The 23,902-nt window shown below is 43.7% G+C and overlaps 1 protein-coding gene across 1 annotated transcript in view; it reads right to left on the minus strand.

The window, feature by feature from the left end:
• tmtopsb (teleost multiple tissue opsin b) overlaps positions 1-23,902 on the minus strand; it is a 34,925-nt gene that overhangs the window by 5,344 nt on the left and 5,679 nt on the right. The window contains exon 3 of the mRNA XM_042068784.1: positions 4,715-4,948. Within this exon, the coding sequence (XP_041924718.1) occupies positions 4,715-4,948 (234 nt within the window). The remainder of the gene's footprint in view (positions 1-4,714; positions 4,949-23,902) is intronic.

The raw sequence follows: 23,902 nt of genomic DNA on the forward strand, positions 1-23,902 counted from the left end.
TTCCTGTCATTCTTCACTGCCCTGTCATTTAAAAAGCCCCCCCCCCAAAAAAAATCACAGATGAGATGCGCGTTTAGGAGAGTTTCAATTGCACAGGAGCAGCACGGGAGGAAGTAGCAAGCTGGCTCTCTGTTTTGTTTGAAAGTCAACAGAAGTGACGTTGCCCAGCATCGCTTAGAGCACCTTTAAGGCAAAATATTCTTTCTTTAAGCACTACATGCAGATGTTTACTAGGTGTTGCAAATATTTAGCTTTTTCTGACTGCAAGCAGCTGTCATTTGACCAGATAATGGTCAGTTAATAAAAGCCTACTCAGTCTGTTAATAAGCCCTAACCTAAAGATGAACGTTATTTTAAAGGCACACTATGCAGGATTTTCACCTTTACGAAGCCAATTTGATGGTAAACAAACTAATAGGCAAATCGTTCACCTAGGATAACTATACAGCATAGACGTAGCGAGTCCCTACTGAGAAAACCAGCCATGCAACTTCCAAGAGCGGTGCCCCGCCAAAACTTGCGAGAATTATGAAACATTACCTTGTCAGTAGATATAGCTCTTTGGAGATAGTTTTTGCCTGTTGTTAATCCTTCACCTCCACAACAAAAGCATTTGCATTGTTTACAGGGGGGATAGGTCGCAAGAAGTTTGCTATTTACAATAGCAGAGTAACATATAAATACATCGTGACTCTAGAGGGAGCTCTACACTCGCCAAAAATACATAAAACGGCATAGTTCTAACCTCTAACTTCTACCTTTTCAAACTCAGTGAAAAACATAATATGATAATACCATTATAACAGTTTCCCCACTCCTGTCCCACTTTACCTTCTTTTGTTAACATGGCAGATCCAAATGACACTGAGATGACAACTGGTTCAGACATCCGTAGTGTATGGCTTAATATTTAACTGAATAGTGTATTCTCCTCCTCAGCCCCTGGGTTTGCTGGAGCGCTGTCAGACTAATGAGCTGTGCAAGTTCTGGCAAAGAAATGATTGGCCCATGGAGGGTGTGTGTGTGTGTGTGTGTGTGTGTGTGTGTATGTCTGTGTCTACAGTATGTGTCTGTGTGTGTGTGTATGCGTGCGTGCAAGGGGAGGTAGCTGAATTTCCACACCCAATTATCTTCCTCCAGTGTTACAGGTGTGAGTGGGAAAAGGAGAGGGAACAAGGCCAAGCTTGACTACAAATGACCTGTTTCAATTCCGAGCCAGAACCAGCAAACTCTCGTGAATCCTCAAGTGAAAAAAGTGGGGGGAAAAACATGGAAATAGTGAGAGTAGACTAGATGTCCCAAATCTCAGTGTCACCATGCATCAACACTGTCCCTCCCTGTGACCACCCTCTTCATTTTCCGCCTGTCTCTCACGCCCTGTGTTTATGTGTGCTCGCCCGGAGACCAATAACTAAACTGTGTTGTGAGATACCCTAAGGCTTAAGCCATATAGTGCACCTTGTGTGCAAGTTAATGGCGTGAGACGTGGGGACTCTAAGGCTCCCTGAGGAGGGAGGAAGAAATCTGTAAATGTAATTATCTCACACTGCGCTGGCCCAAGAGAGCCCATCCAAATGAGAAGCATCCCTATTTAGTCACCAACTCCCAGCTTTTGAAGCCTTTTCTCTCTCTCTCTCTTTCTCTCTCTCTTGCTCTCTCTTCAGTCACACACTTACTCACTTACACACAAACACACATACACACACACATGCACACACTTAAACACAATCAAAGAGACAGAGAGAGAAAAACACTCACAAACACAAACACTCAATGGTTTTGTCTATCAACGTCTTTCCTCCTTTTTTTTCTGGAGGGCTTTCCTCTTCTGATTTTCTTCGACGACGATCGATACTTGAATCTGTACAGCACTTTAAGTCTTCAACTCGCCTCAACTCACAGTTTCCATGGTTACGGGCTGGGAGGAATTGAAGACTGAAAATGACATACAGGGCAGTGGTGTCTTCTTGAGCAACTGAAGGGCCACAATTTTCCTTGCCAGGGCCTCTTCTGCATAGACTAATAAGCACCATTCATTTATGGAGCAAACACACATCCCTGTTGTCATTTGTGGTACAATTCATCAAAGCATCTCAGGCAGACATTATAGAGTTGTGAAATAAAAAGGACAGGGTTTAAAGTTGTCATGAAAACACTGGTTATGCAGAGAAAATAATGAGTGGGCATCTGAGGGGGAAAAAGACAGACATAAAGAAAGACATAAAGACACTTTTCAATTTCCTGTACAGTACAGCCAGTGGGACAAAACAAGATTGGCATGCAGTGGAAGTGTTTGTTTTATAGCTGGATGTTCGCCTCACGCCGTTACAGACAACATAGTGGACATAATAAGTGTGGAGGTACTGAGCAATTCAGCATCTCGGGGAAGTAAAAAAGAGTTTCATTGTGTTGGTGTGGCCTAGAGAAAAGAGGAGAATACAAACCAGCCACCAAAGCCGTCAACCAGTCTGACAGGATGGTCTCAAAATGCACGCACGCACGCACACACACACAGACACACAGAGACAGAGATAATTACAGAGAGAGAAGGGGTCTTAGATAGTAAGGTAAGCAAAGGATAAGCAAGGAAAAGGAGAACAAAGGAACAAAGTGATAAATAAATGATAAGAGACAGAGAATAAAATAATTTGAAACATCTATTTTCTGGAGTTACAGAAACCATATTCCCCTCTGACACAAAGTATCAGCTTTTCAGTATAGTATCAGGTTTGCTGGATAGATGAAAACATTCCAGAAATGCTAAGGACCCATGCTAGCATTAAAATCACTTTATCTTACTTGTCTTACTACAGTTCTACACATTCAATTGGTCAACATCTGAACATCACTTCTTTTAACAGAGTGAGATGATTTCTATAGAATTTACTTCTTTACTTTTCTACTTTAAACCCACCCCACATGATCTTCATTGCGACCAGCCCAAGCTACAGGATCTCCTTTCCTACCTTCTGCATAGCATTGCATATAATTAATTACATATGTAATGAATTAGGTTACAACAACTCTTTCTTTGGAGCTTTCTTCTCATTGTCAAGTGATCATGAGGTCCAATGTCATAGCTGTCTTTTTGATCTACTGCGCCTTTGTAAGAGGTGGACAAAGTACACAATTCCTTTACTTAAGTCAAAGTATAGACACACCTGGTCAAATATTACTCCAATACAAGTGAAATGTACTATGCCAACAATTTACTTGAGTTGAAGTACAGAAGTACTTGCTGTTAAAAATACTTAAGTATTCAAAAGTACAAGTACATTTGCAGGTACAAGTACAAGTCCTTTTTAATGTGTTGTACAAGTCCTTTTTAATGTGTTGTAATGTAACGTTTATTTTGTCAACAATATGATGTACATCCTTTGGTTGGTCACAAGGACTTAAACAGACCTTTAGTTCCTTGCATCCAGCATCATTTTGCCTACTTTCATAACTTTGTAACTGTTCAAAAGGATGCAGTAATTCACTTTAAATTGTTTTTCATTTTCAACATTTTCACTGCTGAATACAAAACAGGATAACTCAATTATGAGTAGTTAATTTACCATTTAATAATGTAAAGATCTAGCTATGTGGTGAATGTCAGCTGATTGTCTAATTTCATTTCAAATTCACCATGATCATGGAGAATTTGATATGGTGAATAATCTGCTGTCAATATCATTACCACAGCCAAGTTGAAAAAAATTAATCTAAAACGGATAGTTCGGGTCCTTGATTATGATTGGCTGAATCGCGTTCGATTCTATATTACTGCACTACAAGAACTCGATACAAAAGTTAGAGTAGCTGCGTCTTGACGTTGCTTGGCAACCATTCTGATAGAGGAAATATATTTCTTGGCGGTAGAAGAATTATCTATGAATACATTGTTACATTTCTCGTTGCTGTGCCTCTACAGTATGTTATGAAATCTTGGTAGATGTAGTAACTGTTTTAGAAAAGCAATAAGCCACTGGAGTCCATAGGTTGCGCTTGGCGCTTGCGCGTCGTGCCTAACAACGCCCCTTAGCTGTTCTAAAATCAGTGTAACCTACGGCTTATTGCTTAACTCAATATGGTCTATTGCATTATTGCATTTAAAGAATCACTTGAAATATGCTTAAAAGTACTTCGTGCTCATATTTCAAATGTAGCGGAGTCAAAAGTACAATATTTGGCTTTCATGTAATGGAGTAAAATTACAAGTCTCTTCTATCAAAACTCATTGTCGATTTGCAGCTTCACAGAGTTAAGTCAAACACTTGACCGGCTCTGGATAACTGTGCCATCTTCATGGAGGCTAACCCAATTCCTAACTATTACATACCTTGTTTTCACTGTTTCATTAAATTCCTCCCAGGTTATTCTTTAAAGAGAGTGAAAAACATCTCCACAGTATGCTTTTGACTTCGTAGGAAATGTGTGGCAGTTAAGGTAAAGTTGTTGCATGGGATGCTACTTACCCTCATTTGTTTTTTTGGATTTTGTTATATTATCTTATTATCTCATAAAGACAAATGTCCTTTTACCTTTGATGTTATATGTGAAATCATGCAGGTACCTCTAACACAAACACTGTATATATCAAACTCAAACAAATTCACGACCCACAAACACATGTAGCTGTGTTGTGTGCCTGCACAACATTACTTCCTTTACAATCTCATTGACTTTTACTGTTCTTCATCTGTTTCAGTCTCTATCATTGACCACTCACCTGATTGTTCATGAAGATGTAGATGATGGGGTTGATGACTGTGCTGAACTTGGCCAGGATGGAGGGGATGATGCTGGCCTCTGGGGTCACCAGGCCTGGCCCCCCGAACGTGGCCACTAGGGCCATGACTCCATAGGGCAGCCAGCACAGTAGGTAGGCCACCACCATGGTGATGACCATCAGCAGCACCCGCTGCTCCCGCTTACGGCTCACAGCCGTGTTGATGCGGCTCACCTTCAGGACCACAGGGGAAGGGGCCATAGGAGAGGAGAGGAGGAGAGGGAGAGAAGGGGAAAGGGAGAGGATGAGGGGGGGGGGCAGGAGGGACATGAGCAAGATCGAGAAGGAAACATTAAAAAGTCTATTTGTGAAAATTGCATAACCTAGATAAAGTAGCATCTCAGATAAACAGCCAAGTACCAGATGGTAGCACATTCTTAAAAATGGCCTCTGCTACCAATTATATTAATTATTCCAACAATGGTGTAACCAATGTCTCAACAGCAGCACTGAGCAAATCTGTGCAGCAGAGTTCCAAACCAAATTGGAGTAAAGAGCGTCCATTCAGAGTAAGTAGTCTGACCAGACTTCTGCTGTTGTTCTGGAACTCCTGCAATCTTAATAAGTGCAATGGTCGAGACTGCACCCGCACTGCATAAAAAATCTACGGCGCCTTTGTTCTTCAAGACTGCTCACATCCTTGCTTCATAAAGAGCTAGAGACTGGATTAATGCTGTCAGCTGAAGTCAATCATCCCTGCCAGTTGTTGTGGAAAGCCAGTGCCAACTTTTGGAAAGCAGAACTGGCACTAGCACTCTCTTCTCCAGCAGGTAGGTATTGTAGACACAGCAAGACATACTGTATGTAATGCACGCTGATTTTCCCTGCGGTGGAATTCATTTGTATCGCGATTCAGCTCAATTGCGAGGACACGTGTTCTGCTGTCATGTGGCATGTTCGCCACAGCTCTAGTGTCAGCTTTGCTGTCTCTCCTTCCCTCTCTCTCTCTCAAATCTGTCTCTCTGTTTTTATTTCTCTTCCACATATACTCCATGCTGGCTGGCACTGAGGCTGATATTCAGTGCCTCGGTTTCATGGTCCAGCTGGTCTCCAGCGGTCTCCAGCTGTCTCTCGCTGTCTGCCTTGATTAAGCAGCATGAATATGCATCTCTATTTGGCCAGCGCGGCCCAACGGGTCAAATGATCGAACCTTCCCATTGTATCACAGGTGATTACTGGGGCGAAATCACATTGGCTGCCTCAGAGACTTCTCCCGTGCCGTGTCCAGTGTCTTTTAGGTCTGCTTGTCACCGAGCGCTTTATTTTTGTGAGTGAGTCGGGCCTGCTGGAGACTAATTGAGGTTAATGAGGCTTGTCCTCTTTCTGACAGGAAAGCTCAGAGAAAACCCCACCCTGCATGTGACTGATGACCAGGGACGGATTAAACAAATATGGGCCCCTGTGCACAATATCAAAAAAGGCCCCCCCTCTCCCTGACCGCGACACGCGCGGGCGCGTTTGCGCATGCGCGTGCAGCCAGCGCTTCTCTCTTTGCTGTCGCTGTGCAGGCTGGTGCACAATTTCACACAATGAAAATGTAGTACATTATGTCATATATTATAACTCAGGCCCACACAGAAATGAATTCCAGCTGTTTTTATTATTAGGCTGTAATCTTCCTTTGCTGTCCAAACAGTCTACAGCAACATTTTTCACTAAACGGACCAGGTAACAGTTGTCATATTTCTGACGGACCGGTAGCAGGGACGTTGATAGTATTTTGTGAGAGGTGGTGCTGATCATATTACGGGGGGTTCGGGGGTCGAAATTCTGGCTGTTAAATATACCCTTTTAACACAGTTTGGAAGGGGCATACAAACTTTAACAGAGCAAGCAGGGCCCGTTTTCTGTCTGACTCAGGTGACATGCACATTGGCTACCTGCATGATAAGGTTTTCACTTCACTGCTGCTTGACACTACCTTGCATGGAGACATATTTCACGTTAACAGTGGAGATGTTAGCAAAACTATAGCGTTTGGTAAATGGAGATGCAGATCATCTCCCTATAATTCATTTCTTTGCGCAACAGCCCACATTATGCGCTCACTCCAGCGAGACAAGTGAAATAAGTGTAGGCCTATCTGTCATCGGCATCGCCATAGGCTATTTGCTACGATATAAGCTACTGTTAGGCCTACAACAAGTCACGATTTATTAGGCTATCTAATCGCTATGCTGTTTTCATGAACATTGAAGGAATCCACTTCATTCACCTACCCACGAGTGGGTCAGTTTCACTTTCGCAAACACGCATACACATTGAATGAGCACTCATAGCCTACCACTTCGACCTAATGTTATGCCTCTATATTTTATGAATTAAGAAGTATTTATTGATCAGGAAAATATTTAGTTTATTTTTCTTTCGGTCCGCGGTTCCATAACACCATTCAGTTGTGCCGCAAATTAACAAACAGAAGCACCGGGCATAATCTAGCCTAAATTCATGGCAATTTTTTTTTTAAATCCGAGGGCCCCCATTGGCTGAGGGCCCCTGTGCACGTGCACACTTGGCACAAACCATTATCCGTCCCTGCTGATGACCCCCTATGAGCCACTCTGATATCTCTGGAATGAATACACCTTGTCTCTCCTGCAGTACAGTAAATTGTGATTGTAAATACTGTAATAACTTCTTGATTTACCTCGCTAGATTTGAAATAACTGTTTTCTCACCTGTTTCAGATTTGTAATGTTTTTTTTCCAAGCATAATTGCCTGTAGACCAAATAATTTGCAGCACCAGTGGTTCTCTATAAGGTCATTGTTTTGTCATTTTAGAGGTAAGTAATAAATAAGGCAATCAGAGAGCTCTTCACGGAGTACGCATCAGAGTTCCCAGCAGCACGCATCAGGGATTACAGCCTGAATTCACAATTTTCACAAACACACTGATTGAAGGGCTTTTAATTGGCTCCCTGTTGATCCATGCATAGACTTTAGCTATTAGTTACAGGTAACTGCCGAGAAGGCATCAGGAGAGGACAGGGAAAGGTGTTTATGTGTGTGTGTATGAATCACATGGATGTGTCAGAAGGTCAAACACTGCTTCAGCTATGTTCACCGTGGTACAAATTCCAATCACTACTCAGCATGACTACACCGTGGTAACAAATTCCAATCACTACTCAGCATGATCTCTTATGAGTGACTATTTTCACCTTGTAAAGTAAACAGTGACCTACAGAACAGAGAACAGAGGTAGGTAAAAACCAAAAGGTTCTGGATGGATGTACAATATTCTTTCACCCATCATCTCCTGTACAGCTCATTGGGGCTTTTGTCCCCCCAAAAAAGCTGAGGCAAGGCTTTGCTCAAACTGCTTTCCATGGACACTTATACTTGTTCAGTGAGAAAGTGCTATTGGCTTCTTAAGAGAGTTCAAAGTGACTAAGCAACTATAAGTTTCCACACGTGATATCACATAAGGAAGCCTTTCCAATAAAAAAGTGACAGTTACAGTGCCATAAAGCTCTGTTTTAAAGCTGTAAATGAGCTAAATATTTTACAGCATGAACACTTACATCCTCACTAGAACAATGAGGTCTTCTGTCAAACTGCTTCTTTCTGTCCCAAACAAAGAAGTAACCATGTCTGTGTTTTCCATCTTAAGTATAATAGCTGTTACGTGTGACAAGAGAAACAAATGTTATAAGGAAGGTGGAGGTGACCTGAGTTAAGGAAGGTGTCTAGATTACAGAGAGATTTTGTGGTCTCCAAAGGTTACACAACAAATAAACTGAAGCTCTCATAGCTAGCGAGGTCAGGAGTGTGCTGGTTACCTCTGAAAACTTCTCACGAATCTCACGAATAACGCTCACTTACATAAAGGCAAGGTAAATGAATGGCTCTGAAGGTCCATCAACATCAGTTCAACTACATGTTATTTATTCATTTTGGTGCTATGAACCAAGGACACTGGCACTGCTTGCTAATGGCCAACAGAACAATCTGCCACTGCTTGCTAATGGCCAACAGAACAATCACACAGTACACATAGACCTCTACGGAATAAGTCCTGCCTCCGAAACATCCGGATCCACCCAACTTCCTGTTGTCGAATGTCTATGGGAAATAACATGACGTTTCGAAAAATCTGTACCTGTCAAACTCTGTAGGTGGCCAAGTATAAAAAGCTGGTGGGCCGATAGGCCTACATACTTCTGCCATCTGGTTTCCACTGGATTTTTTGATCGTCGGTGCCGTTAAAGTAGTAAACGATTATTAATGCTAACTGGGAGCTAGTTCCGATGTACGCGGGCGGAGGAGGGCGTTAGATCTCGCTCACAACCAGTCACAACCTAACGTGATGGTCATTTTCACGTGTGATTCACGCATAATTTCAGTGGTCTTTAAAAGTAAATCGTTTGCAAGGTTCAGCTAGCCTAGAAATCTAGACGCACACTCAAAGATCATAATTCTTGATTTCGCTTACAAATTGATGCGTTCACTAAACAAAGGTTATGGAAGTTAAACACTACTTTTCCATCAAAAAGCTTGTTGTAAAAGGCATAACTTGTTAGATTTAAGACCTAGGTTCGCCTCGTGAGACCATCCTGATCTTGCGAGCTTCAGATTTTCACTCGCAGATCAGTCTGGCATCTCTCCGATAGAGAAAATTTGGAGCAGTTCGCCAAACGAACGTCCAAACAGCGTTGGTTTTGAGGCGGGTTTAGGTGTGACGCAACGACAAGCTACTGTTCAATTTAAACAACATGGCGACTTCCACGGATGAGATGAGCATAGCTATCGATGAAGTTTTATCCGAATATTCGAGTATTCCTGGGGACGGTAGGAAGCTAGGAGTCTCTGCAATGTAGCTGGGAGTAATGAAGGACACAGACATCCTCCACGGCCAATTCCAGTTAGTGTTAGGTAGCCCTGAATCTTAACGAGAAGGAATATGCTTTACTATACGATGCTATATGCTATATAGCATATATATATATGCTATACGAGTTACTTAACGAGAAGGAATATGCTTTCTTTAGAAGTGTAGCCTACCATGAAAACTTGGTGGGGATTGTCGTTGATGAGGTTCATGTCACATACAAATGCTAAGTTTAAAAACGTTAACGTTAGCTACTTACCTAACTTGTATGTTAAAATCTGATTGGTTGATTTGGCCCGTCTATCACCAACATAGGTGGTGATAGACAGATGGTTTATCCAATCAGCTAACCAATATTTTCGCCCCTTCCGAAACGTTCTCCAACGGAAAGTCCCCAAATAGATATGCGGAGCAAATGCGAAGCAATCCATCTGGCGGAGACAGGTTAAGGTTCGCCAGCTCTGTGTGTACCGGTATATCTATGTCTGTGCCTGCCTGTGCATGCTATGGTGCTCGCCGACCCTCGCCGATGAGAAACCGCATGAGAGATGTGACACAGGACATGAGAGATGTGACGCAGGGTTTTGATATATCTATTCAGATTTTGATATATATATTCAGGTTTTTGATCTATATATTCAGATTCTGATATATATATTCAGACTTTCATTCCATATATATTGACATTAATTCCTAAATGGCATGCCATAATATATATATATATATATATATATATATATATATATATATATATATATATATATATATATATATATACACAAATGTTTTAAATCAAATCCGGGTGTGCTGTACTCTGTGTGTTTGTTTTACGGCAGTAGGTGGTGAGTCTAGGAAGTCTGCTTGCAAATCCACCACACTGGTGCGTGTGTTTGTGTTTATGTTTGTGGGAGGGGGATCAACTAAATACATAGTGTGATTTGCCTGCGAGGCGTGACGGGAATTTGGAATGGAAAGCCCATGTGACGCGCATTACCCACCAGCTGCTGCTGTCTGTGGACATGCCGACCGACCGACCAAATAAAGCACCAACCGGGTGGGCCGGGGCTGGGGCCTGGGGCACACAGGAGTGTGTGTCTATGTGTGTGAGTCTGTGTGTGTGTGTGCATGTGTGTGTGTGTGTGTGTGTGTGTGTGTGTGTGTGTGTGTATGGATGTTGATGAGAGACAGAAAGACAGTGCACAGGGTGTGCCAGTGTGTGAGGGAGCCTGAAGGATGTGGATGTGACAGCAAAGGTTGGACAAAGCACCAACAGAAGCCAGGGCTCAAGGACAAGCGTCATTTTCAGAGAAATGTTTTTCTCTGGACATGATTGCAGCTCTGCATAACCAAATGTCTCTGTGTGTGTGTGTGTGTGTCAAGGCAACTGTGTGTCTGGCGCCACACTTGTGTTTCTGTAATTAAATCTCTGAACAGCCTATTAAGACAAGTTGTTTGCTGATGAAATGCAATTAAAAGCAATGATTCGAGAGCTAAATGGATTACAGACACCAGCCGTGAAATGGGAAACATGTAAAACTGGGTTAAAAGAATCCGACTGTGCAAAGCGTTACACAACAGCCAGCACACCGCAGCAATCCATCTACATCCAGTCCAAATACTTCATAGTGTCTTAACCGGGCCTTCATGCAGCTTCATAGGGCATTGGAAGTTTAAAGGAAACCTTCTATACTCAATCGCTGCCATATGGCCAGCACTGTTTTAGGCGTTGTCCAACTATTTCCGTCTCATTGCCCAGTTCATTAGTCAACAGGATATGTTTTCACAAAATTCTGCAGGCATATAGTCATTGGGATACAAATGTTGTCACAACATATCTATATATATTGTATGTTCTTAGAGTGCTGTTCTCTTTTTCTGCCATTCCAACTGGAATTTTAGATTATGGTGCTGATACTGTCAGGTTTACCTAATCTTTTAATAAATGTCAACAAATATGAGATTGTAACAGCTTTCTTAATCAGCTTTATTTACTTACACCACTGTGATGATAGTGTGTCATCATGACACAAAGTATTACTGTTATCAGCTCATAGTTCAAACTAATCTAAGCCTCAGAAAACTCTCCCATAGCTTCTGAGGCTCTTCATTTCCCTTGGAGACCACCTGTGAGACACATTTGATTTGGGTTCAGTTGAGTTGTGTGCTGTGCACATACTAACTGGTCTCAGGGGAAGTCCCTTTAATGTTGTCTCTAACTTCCAATAGCGCAGACACTGACAGACCCTCAGCAAACAAGCAGCCAACATATAATGAGACACGCACTGCATCTCAGCTCAAAGAGGCCAGCTGTGAGCATGCTGTGTGTGTGTGTGTGTGTGTGTTTCTGTGTCCGTGTGTTGTGTGCGTATGTACGCATGTTGATGTAAGTGTGTGGTGGTGGGCAGTGGTGGTATATGTGAGAAGGGGCACCACACACACACACACACACACACACACACACACACACACACATTACATGTAAAAGCACATGGCACTTTTGGCCCTCCACCTGGGAATGCTGACATAATGAGCTCCTGCTCTGGAGGGTCCAAAGTAATCTGGCACGCAGTGAGGAGATCTCACAGTGGGGGCCGCCTCTCCACACGTCACCACAACCCACCCCACCCCATGCCGTCCCCACAGCCACGGCCGTCGGGGACACTCACAAGCAGCCGTGATGAAGGTCAACCCTGCAGGACGGCTCCAGGTAGGAGGCCCGCAAGCTGTAGAGCTGGAGCGCATATTGCTGGAGCCCATGCTGTTGCCAGGTAGACTTAGCACAAATGGAACATGAAAGAGTATATATGTATATATATATATATATATATATATATATATATAGGGAAATTTGGTCTCTGCATTTATCCCAATCCGTGAGTTAGTGAAACACACTCAGCACACAGTGAACACACAGTGAGGTGAAGCACACACTAATCCCACGCAGTGAGCTGCCTGCTACAACAGCGGCGCTCGGGGAGCAGTGAGGGGTTAGGTGCCTTGCTCAGGGGGAACTTCAGCCATTCCTACTGGTTAGGGTTCGAACCGGAAACCCTCCAGTTAAAAGTCAGAAGCGCTAACCAGGAGGCCACGGCTGCCCCAAGAGAGAGAGACGCTCGCTGAGATTCTCCCGCATCTGCTTTTCTTTTCTCGTTCATCTTGCAACAAGCGCTTCAGTGTCTGCGTGTGTGTGTGTGTGTGTGTGTGTGCGTGCGTGTGTGCGTGTGTGTGTGTGTGTGTGTGTGCGTGTGTGTGTGTGTGTGTGTGTGTGTGCGTGCGAGCCTGCTGCAAGAGCTCTCGCTGGCGCTCGATGATCCATACATCAGCGGAGGGTTGGGAACATGGGACTCTTTGAAGGGGCGCTCACTTATCTTGCTGTAATTTGGGAAAGTTGATTAAGCTGCGAGATCTCCCGTTGGGGCCTCATGCAGTGTTGATGAAGTTTGACAGAGATGGATCGAGTGAGCGAGCTACACAACTTGCACTTGCCAGAAAAACAAACACAGAGACACAAAAGAGTGCACACCACACAGCAACAAACACAAACTAAACACACCTACCCACACACATGTGTGTGCACACATTGTGATGGCAGTGGAGAGAGAGAGGAAGAGAGAGAGAGAATTTAAAAAGGGAGAGACACACGTCTACACCTCATAAATAAGACTCTGTGGAGCTGTCAGGTCCCATAAGCAGTCCAGCGTGCTCAGCTCAGCATAAGGAGCTGCAGAGTAATCTCTCCTGACAAGCATGTCACACCACTGGACAGTAAGCAAGACAATAGGGGCCTGCCTTCCCCCAGGAGTGTGATCTCAAAGAAACAGTAAAATCGCTGGTGCTGTGTGCCTCTGAGCACTGGGGTGCCTTTCAGAGGAACAGAAACTGAAGAAGATCATTTCAAGCCTGTGGCTGCAGTGCTGGCAGACTGCCTTGCTCGTTTTAATTTTACATAATTATTAATTGCATATTATAAAAGGAACACATTTTATAGGGGTGACCTTAAATATTGGATGATCAAAAATGACGCAATCCAAACATCAATCTGTTACATAACTAAATGTCAATATCAGCATCACTATTTGACAGCATCAGCTGTTATTGATATTCTGTCAAACGCATTAGGGCTAGGAACTAATGTGGCCTATAAAGCATGGTCCCTGAGATAGATACCAGCTGTGAGAGTGGGCATGCTGAAAGGGGGATGCCAGGCAGGTGGCACTGACCCAGCAACTGTGAGGATGCCACAGCAGCTTGGACAAGGCAGGAAAGAGGCAGGCACAGTAAGGGCAAGTGTGTACACATAGCATTTGTCTTGTTGCTATGACAACAATTGATATTGAAATAAACAACTCATCACCAACTTCTACTTTGCTAATGCACTAATGTTAGATAGTTGGCAGGATGGCATGTACTTGGTATCTTTTTAAAAAGTAAAAAAAAAAGCAAACAAATTAAATACAAACATTGCCCTTTAAAGGGTTTGGTCCACAATCTTGTTTAATTTATGAAAGACTTTGATCGGCCCATGGTCGGCCCACCAGCACCTTTCAGAAAAGTTCAGAGATTTTCAATTAGAATCGCTTAGAGCAGGCGTACAATAAAACCCAGAGTACTGGGAGCAGTTGTTTTTGTCAAGGCAGCTGCGTATGCTTTCTCCTCATCGGGAAAAACTGAAAATAGATGCTGGTGCTTGAAAAAAAAAATCACTATGGACACACACCCTAAGACAGATGGCCTGAGGTGCCTGGTTTCTGCTTCCATTACAACCAAAACACAGGCAGCTGCGAAGGAGCGAGAGAGCGAAGAAAACAGAGAGTACAATGAGTGCAAGAAGAGGACGAGGATGAAGAAGAGGGGTTGGATGAAAAGAGAGGAGAGAATCCCAGTATATTTCCAGGCCTCTACCAGCTCCTGGGCCGACCTACTTACAACAGCAGAGGGAGGAACCGAAGGGAACCTGGACACTGACGATCTTAATCTTGATTTATTCTGAGCGAGGACACAATGCATCTCCGCCCCTTTGCTGAGCTAGTCGGAGGGGATCTGTCATTCTGCAGCCCCCCGTGACAGGTGGGTGCCGAGGCTTGGCAGTGCCACTACTTAAGGAGATCCCATGAGAGCCTGCTTTATTTCCCACACCTCCCCAAAGTCCAACCGCTACGCCTAATCTAGAGAGAAGCGCCACACAATATCTCTCTCTCTCTTTCTCTCTCTCCCTAGAACAGTATCAAGTACACACCCTGTTTCAAACTTGTGGTGGTGGTGGTGTATGTGGGGAGGAGGGGCTTGACACACACACACACACACATTTTTAAGGGTACATAGTCTTTGGGTTCATTAAGTATTACGTGCTGGGCTGCAGCAACAAATGAGCTTGGTACAGCTCTGTCATCTCCTCCCTGTTCCAAATGAGCTCAGAATTGGGTAGCCTGTGTGTGTGTGTGTGTGTGCGTGTGTGTCTGTGTCTGTGTGTGTGTGTGTCTGCAGGCTGTTGTGGAGGAGGGTTTGTTGGGTATGTAGGGGTATCTCACTGCCTGAACATCTCATATAAAGATCACATCCCATTTCCCTTTCCACGTCTCTGACAGGCTTGTGCAAAATTCCAGAATTGAATTGAAACTGGCTCTTAAATTTCAATTCAATTCTTGAATTTCACTTGCATTTCAATTGAGGTAGCAAACAGGAAGCAGAATTGCAATTTGAATTGTGCACAACCCTGGTCTCTGATCTCATTTACAGACAATCATTAAATTCACTTTGTCATCCTTACAGTTATGAATGCTAGTTGCCCATAACAATCAATTGTTACTGTGTACTTACCCAGATGTTAGGGCCATAAAATTGAAGGAATCAAAAAAATTCCAAGGCACATATTAATGTGGATTATAAATGTTTGATCTATTACACCATAAAAGCAAACCATTAGAGAAACAGAAATTACACAAATGTTTTCTTTGATGGAACAGCTCTGGCACTTTCTTTGTAGCCATTTTCACTAAAAAGGAGGAAAAAGGCCATTTCTAAAGAGATATGTTTCTTTTTACCCCTTTTGCCGTCTCAAACAATTCATCACTGAACCCGTCCTTGTTAGACAGTTGTACATTGAGTGCATGACAAATGAGTGACTTTCTGGGTGATTCTTGTGATTCCACTTGCTCTGCGTGCACTTCACGCTTGAGCAGGGCTCTCTCTCCACTACAGTTATATTATAAAACAAAGACAGAGTCTGTCCTGCGCCTGAGAGAATGGATCCCCTCACTCAGGACTGGAATCATCTCCCTGATGGAGCCATTCATCATCCCGCGGATTCTGGCCAGCATCGGGGACAGCCCTGCTTGCTGCTCTCTCTAGCCGGGCAGAAAAGCACCAGGCGAGGCTGTGGTCACAAACGTGGAACGACAAGGAAGAGAGGGGCTTCTCGGCTTCCAAAAGCACACAGTTATACTCTGCTGAGGACTCCATAAGAGCATACAGGCTTGTTTCGTTTCTAATGGGACAGCCAGCTCAGCCAGGCAGCCAATACCAGGACATAAAATACAGCTTCATTACATGCACACAAAATCGTTTTGATGCCCCCAGAAAAATCGTAAAAGCATAATTGAAAATTGCCTGCAGGATTTAAGGGCCACAAGCATAAATAACGATATACAGACTCATCAGAGAGTCTAAGCCTTGACATCGGAGCTGTGAGGACACGTGGAAACGTGAGAATGGCTCATGGCAGAATCTCTGGAGTGAGATTTGTATCCTCCACACACCTGCAGGACACAATCAGATACAGGAGTCTCCAGCACTGTCATCCAAACAGAATTACAACGAGTGCACACATGAATATTTATGAGAGGGCCATTCATTAGAGCGAGGGGATCCATATCTACTGGAGTTGGTGTGCACACAGGCAGGATGAGCTGCCATCGCTTGGCTGCACGAATAACTCTCAGGTTGCACCTTCAGCCTGTGGTACACTTTGTGTGACTTCACAGTCAAAAGGGTCACATTGAGATTTGAGTATCTGGCTGTAAATAAATACTTATTCACCACAATGGTAACCAAACTGGTTTAGTAGGGACGTGTGTGTATGTGTGTGTGTGTGTGTTTTGTTTACAACAAAAGCAGATTAGGTTTCTCCACACCTTGATACCCAACACAGAGTCAAGGAACATAATATCTCTCCATTCATGCCTTCCCCATCAGCAGAAAGCAAAAACAAAGGTTCACCTGCTGCAGGCACTAATTACGCCTACATCACCAGTCCCATGGCGACCCCGCTGGAACCACATGCAGGTGTGTTGCCACTACCCGGCTGCCCCCTGCCGTGACAGGCTATGAGCTTTGTGACACAACAAGGGCAGAAAAAGGCAAAATGAACATTTTCCAGGCTGGAGATGCCCCTCCCTGTATCACCTAACCTCCAAGCCCCCCATTGAGAAGCAGAAGCAGTCCAGCAACGCTCCCTTCTCTCTTCCACAAGAAGCTCCAGGAGTTTGTGACTTTCGCTGTCAGTGGGCATTAGTCCGCTGGCGGGTGATTTTGTTTTCTTTGGGGCCTTTTGTGGGTGCTGTGATTTATCAAGGTTGAGGTGGCAAGACTTCAAAGCCTGCTTTGAGTTCAATTCAACTTTACTATAAAAAGGGATAAAGCGAGGAAGAACTCAGGAAGATCAACGTCCAGTCCTGCTAGTCGACATTGAGTGAGGCCTGTCTCTAAGCCCCGACGAGGGGAGCTGAGCCCACAGCCCCTGACTCAGACAGCCATCTCTGGCTGACAGTCAACGTTATTAGCTCTTCAACTTCTCATGGCAGAAACACAGGAGAATTGGACTGTGAGCTACACCCACGCCCAGCTTATCAATGACCGGATTCAAGATACAAACTCCACTGTTGTGCGTGATCCACCAAAACTCCACTGTCTATCTATCGCCTGTAATGCTCTGAGGGAACGAAATGCTGCCACGATGAAAGGATTTCCGTATAACACTCAGTATTTGACACATGGGAAATGACAACTCATGGGAGGGGTCTCTCTGTGTGTGTGTGTGTGTGTGTGTGTATTTTTATTTTTATAAAGATTAAGCAGGGTGGGGATATGTTTGTCTACCCACTATGTGAAAGATTCACTGGACCCTCACTAGTTCCCCAGGCCTTGAAAGAGCCGTGTGCGTGCATTGAAAGAAATTCCAGTCACCTGAAATGGCTGCTCTGCCAGTAAATTATTGGGGCTGTTGCTGACACTCTTTGTCTCTCTGAAAGCCAGTGATTACAGGGGATTGCAGTTTTAAAAGAAAGTTAATTAGACTGCCTCACTTAAAACACCCTGATACAACAACATCCAGGTACCAGATAGGACAACCCCTTTGAAAGCTTACGTGTTCATCCCTGTTGACTCCAGTGTTTGAAGCAAACAAGACCTACAATTTCCTCTCTGAATCTCAGAGCAGCATCAGCAATTCAACATTAAAATGGGCTCATTCATTTGATGTTGTCAGCCATATCAAACGCAAAAGTGAAAGTTCCACGTTTTGGATAAAAAAAAAGTGAGGATCCAAATGTGAGATGTGTCAAGAACTTGACAGGTAGAGACAGCAGTTGTGAAAATATCAGCCATTCCTCCATTTGGTCTTTATGTACACTGGCTCGAGCCCCAACAGACTCTCTCCACTCCTCTCTGGCCCTTTCTCACCTCTCTCTCCCTCCCGTGACAGCACTGTCACTTAAGAGCCTTGACTCTGTTATTTTTCACCCATCTGTCCGGTCCCGTCTCACTGGGATACTCTATTTCAAGCTCAGTTTGACATCACACAATAGGACAGGTAGTGTCTTTATAAAAGGAGGATAGATGTCCGGGAAATGGCCAGACCCCAGCTGTGTGCCATTTAAGATGGATTTGACAACGGACCTGTTGTGCAGTCTGATCCGGTGTGCGTGTGTGTATGTGTGTGTGTGTGTGTGTATGCGTGCGTTTGTGCGTATGTGTGTGTGTGCGTGTGTGTATGTCTTGGTTCTGCATGCGTGTTTTTCTGCTCGATGTGAATATGGCTGTAATTTATGACTTTGTATGTTTGTATAACACATGTGCATGCACATGCATGCTTGTGCGTGCAGGTGTTCCGGGGATCCGTGACCAAATCATTTATATCCCAGTTTGACAGAAGCTCCAACTGTGAGTCTTTTCCAGATCCACCAGCTCCAGGACACGCACGTCCCAGGCGGAGGGCCTTTTAAGGGATAACGGAACTCCAAGGGGATGCTGGGAAAACCGGTAAAAAGGGAATATTGCTTTCTTAACTCACAAAGTTACAGATGAAAAGACACGAGGTGGCCAGTAAGTCCCTTGGGCAGTGGAAATGGAACTGCAGGAAATGTGCTCTAGCCACTAACTGACAGGAGATTTGCACCTCAAAGGCCCTGTCCCTCAACTGTTCCCAACAACAGACTGGGTGGATTGTTGGCATTCCATTACATGCGCCCTGCTGATAATTATCAAAAGATATGTGCGGGGAAAACCATTATGTTCTCGACTCAAATAATCAGAATTACAGCTTGACAGCTTTGGGAAATATTTGTGACAAGACATGTTGAGTCTGTGCTGTGTGCGTCTCTCCCTTGGACTCCTTTGAATTAAGGAATGTCAAAGCATCGAGGAAAGAGTAGACACTTCAATTGCAGTCATTGATGAAATTAAACCATTATTCATACATCTTGAAGAGGGTTGAAAGGGGGGATTTTGATGGTGCTGTCACATATGTGATTTAGGCTTTTGTCTATTTTAGAACATAAAATGAGCACTTATGGAATTTGGTTCTCTGAAGCGCTTGCTAAAAAAGAGAATGGTACTCTTAGGTACTTGTTACAGCACTCCAGAGAAAGAGATCTTTCTGTGAAACCCAGTGGCTCAGTTATTGAGAGCATTACCTCATTATTCAGGAGTGGGCAAAAATTGTAGCCCAGTCTCAGTTTAAGAACAAAATACATTGCAGTTGTAAGACTATTGAAAAAGTTCAATCTACTCCAACAAAATGAAAGTGCTCTACTGTCGGCGGAAACTTATGATGCTGGCATAAATGCCAATTCTTCAGACTGGGAACTAAGAGACTTCGTATCTGCCTCTATCCGTGTGCACGTTGTGTACGGCGTGTCTGTGTATGCATGGCTTGCCCTCTGCGGGAGTCCATCACTGCATATTTCAATCCTCCGCACCCTGTCTCTCTGATCAGTTCACCAGGTAACTCTCACAGCTTGACACGGGAGGCTGCAAACATCCAATGTCTCCTTTCCCCCATGTCCTGAGTGTAGCGCTTTTTACATCGTGACCTTTTAACGAAGCACAGCTTCAGCTCTTTGAGTGTTAATTCCACTCTCCTGTCACCCTGGAGGCACCCATCACCGTTCCTCCAGAGTCCCCAGCCTGTCACGCCTAAGCTGCCTCCTACAGAAGCAGGTGAGCCGGGTGAGGCCGGTCAAGCAGCAGGGTGTCCTCAGATGCAACGGTAGCTCCCTCTCTGGGGCCCCTCAGAGGTTAAGTGCTCTTGCTTTAAAAGTATAAACTGATGTCCCGTACATAGCATACTGATACTGAACATGCACTGCCTCTTTAAATGGCTTTCTGCATCCTTGCACTTTCAAGGTCCAGAGCAGTTTTTTTTTTTGTTCCTTGCACATCCTATCCCTCTTTTTCCCTCCCTCCCTTCCTCCCTCTCTCTCTCCCTCCCACTCTCTCTCTCTGTCCTGTCAGTTTGGTACAAAGTGTACAGTATGCAACGCTGGGCCACGTTCTGTGTATTCAAACACTGCTGACTCCTCAGAGAGAAGAGGAGAGAGAGAGAGCGAGGAGGCTGGGGAATTAGTCCACTCTCCACGGTGCATTTGGGTGGCAGTGGCACAACGCCTCCCGGTTGCCACTTTCATCTATTTAAAAATCCCGCAAACAACCACAATTACTGTAAATCAAGGCATTTGCTGTGTTCACTCTTCCGTGTTCAAAGGGACCTGAGATAAAGTCGGCCTGGTTACTAGGTCACCCGATTAGCAGTGCGCACCAGCTGCTAGATCTCATTGTGTATGTATCTATAGATGACCTTCTGGCCAAAATGAGATTCACAGGGACTTCCAGTGCGCCGCATAATAGTTGCCATTCAAGTCTCCTGGAGAAAAGGGACCTTGAATGCATTTTAATGCCCCACCATTCCTTTCACTGACTCTGGCCGCTGACGATATCGGCTGAAGGTAATGTTCATGCATTTGTCAACGCTGTACATTTGTTCACATTTGGGTGGGTGGGGGGGGGGGGGGGGGTGGTGGCCAAAAACGCATATCTGCCTGGAGCAGATGTTTGCTCTTCACCAGAGAGGACCTCCGGCTCTATCTGCCTTTCTGCAGGCGTACCTATAGCATTTGGGTCTGACCTGGTCATCTTTTGTTCTCTGACAGCGGGCAGAAAATAAAATCGGAGTTTCCGCCTTTAATGTTCATCTTTGTTGTTAGCATTCAGAGCGGGAGAATGCTACTTTTACACTGTTCAACAGACTGAACAACTACTGCAAATGTCATTGTTTATACATCATTTCAATTGATTTGGGTTGTTTTTAATGGCACAGTGCTATGCACAAATGCACAGATGACAGGAGAATCCCAGGTTTTCATACATACATCCAAAAGGTAGAGCACATAAGTGAGAGTGAAAGTAGATCACAGGGCAGAAATGGGCTGTGGAATGTACAGTACATGGGAGAGTCTGGTAGCCTGGCGAGCCAGACCCACATTAAAATGTAGGGTCTGGGCACTCACCGTTCGCAGTGCTCAGTCCGAGGGGCGGGATAATCAGTTGTATTTCAAATTCCCTCTGGACGCAATAGGACGCAATAGGATATTTGTTTTCAAGTAGCAGGGAATTCAAGCCAAACCGTTGCAACTCTGCCATCAATCGTTATGTTAAGCCCACCAAACGACTCTATACACGATTTCAATGCCTGATTAAGTTTCGATTTCTGGAGCTCACAAGCCAACGGAGAGTTGCTAGACTAGCCCTGACAGCAAATTTAATTTTCTGCCGCTAGGGGCGCGTCTAGATTTCTAGGCTAAGAGTCTGGTGATGACCTTATATTTTAGAGATTCTGCCAATGCAATGATATTTGATTAATCAAGAAAATTCTAACAAATGTAATGTTTAACAGACTAGCTGCATACATTCCTCAAGTAAAACATGCTATTGTGATTAGAAACCCTATTCTATAATTGAAAAATAATACATACAATAATAATTACTACATTCCCATAAGAATAACTAACTTCAAGTATGAGGGACCGACACGACAACAAAATGACCCACACCATATTGATCTCCCAAACATTTTGTTCTTTGGGTGGAATCACTTAATTGAAAATTACTGACTTTGCATCTACTCTAGAACTACTGCTGGTCAAATGTCTGACTTGAGCATTACATATAGGAAAACTTCAGCGCACAGCAAACTCATTTACATGGAACATTTTGTTATCATGACACTCCAACTCATTTTGCCAACATCAGGCTAATACATAGCAGTTTGCATAAAAATTCTGAAATATTTTTTGCAAAAAATATTTTTTCTATGTGAAACGTTCTCTCTAAGTAGACTCTTTTTGTCTCTGTTAGTGTCAATTTCGCAGGATGACAATTATAAATGGTCACACAGCTTTAGCTATCTTTCATGTGGTGTTGCTCAAATAAAAAATAACGACACTTACTCAAGTCTGCGAGTTTGCGGTGAGAGGCAGTAACGGATTTCATAATCTGTATGAGGGGGAGGAGTTCAATACACGTCTCTCCATAGGGAGCAAAACACAAGAAATAAACAAACAACCAAACAGCTTACAGATGCGGGTGTTGTTTGCCTATCTGTTCTCTATTAACTGAAGTACTCGAGGTGGTTAGAATGAGAACATTCTCTTCTCAGGGATATCACTATTAATGAACACAATCCTCTGCCATACTAAATATGTTTACAAATAATTAGTATTCAAACATTTTAGCACCCCAGTGTCTCATTATCATTAAGCTGAGGATACCATCACTCTTGCCCCTCAGACACTTGTAAAAAGTTGGGGTCGAACTGCTTTCAAATCCAGTATGGTAGTGTAGGGCAGGGAGCTGACTTGTAGGGCAGTTGATAAATCATCTGACCACTGGAGTCATTTAGAGAAGCTTAAAGGGACTACACAGCATATTAAACGTATTCCCTTGGGAGTACACAATGGTGCCTTGTTATAATAGTACAGTGTACACTGCAGCGACAACAACAGCAGCACATTTATAAAAGGCTGAGGCTGAGAAAATGCTTAAGTCCGCCAGTTTACTCTTCCTCATAGATTATGATACATGGGCTGTTTGGCTGAAGTGTATCCTCGCATCAGGTCTTAGTTCCATTACTATTCATATCTCTGAGCAATTTCTAAACATTCTAAACAGACCTCTGTAAATTATTTTATACAGGACACCACATTCATATGTAACCACGCACGCACGCACGCACACACACATTCACACTCTCACAACCACTCTACAGGTCATTTTAAAATCCCTTGCACATCATAAATAAATGCATACACACACACAAATGCCCACACAGACACAGTGGTATCATGCACATGCCGCCTTAGCTTTCACTTAGCTCTGTGATTTCTTTAGCAGTATACTTAGGAGCAGTTTATATTTAATGCTACATTACATTAAGTGACTATAAATTACTGCATAGAGCACACCTAATGCCAGTTAAAATAATGTGTATCCTGCAGTACAGTAGCCTACATGGTCATAATGTGTCCCAGTCACACCCCATTCTGTCTGTGGGCTGGAGGGGGATTAGGGGCCCTATCTTACACCCGGCGGAAAGCGCGACACAAGGCTTAGTCTTATCTTACACACAATAAATTATTTTTTTAATGTTTTAATTTAATATGTGCTCCACTTTTATTAAACCTTGCGCCCAGGGGTGTGGCAATTAAAGACATAAGGTGTGGTCTGGCACACGATCCAAAAATCGCAATCTTATACCATCTAAAAATCATTATGCCACTGACCAAGAAAAACCTGGTCTATAGCAAAAGACACATATAAAGTACAACTGAAGACGCACCCTCACGAGATGTAAGCAGCCCTTAGCAACCAGTCCCAAACAACTCCTCTGCTATCCTTAGGGTTTCTATTCAGTCATTTGAACATTACTGGGGTAAGTGTTGTTTTTTTCAGGCTATGTTTTCGATAGTAACCCCTTGTCAGTCAATAGTGAAAGTGAATAACTCTGTAGAACTGTTTTGTCGTTTAC

The sequence above is a fragment of the Alosa sapidissima genome, chromosome 17, assembly GCF_018492685.1.
Source record: "Alosa sapidissima isolate fAloSap1 chromosome 17, fAloSap1.pri, whole genome shotgun sequence".
In the NCBI taxonomy this organism is placed as follows: Eukaryota; Metazoa; Chordata; class Actinopteri; order Clupeiformes; family Clupeidae; genus Alosa; species Alosa sapidissima.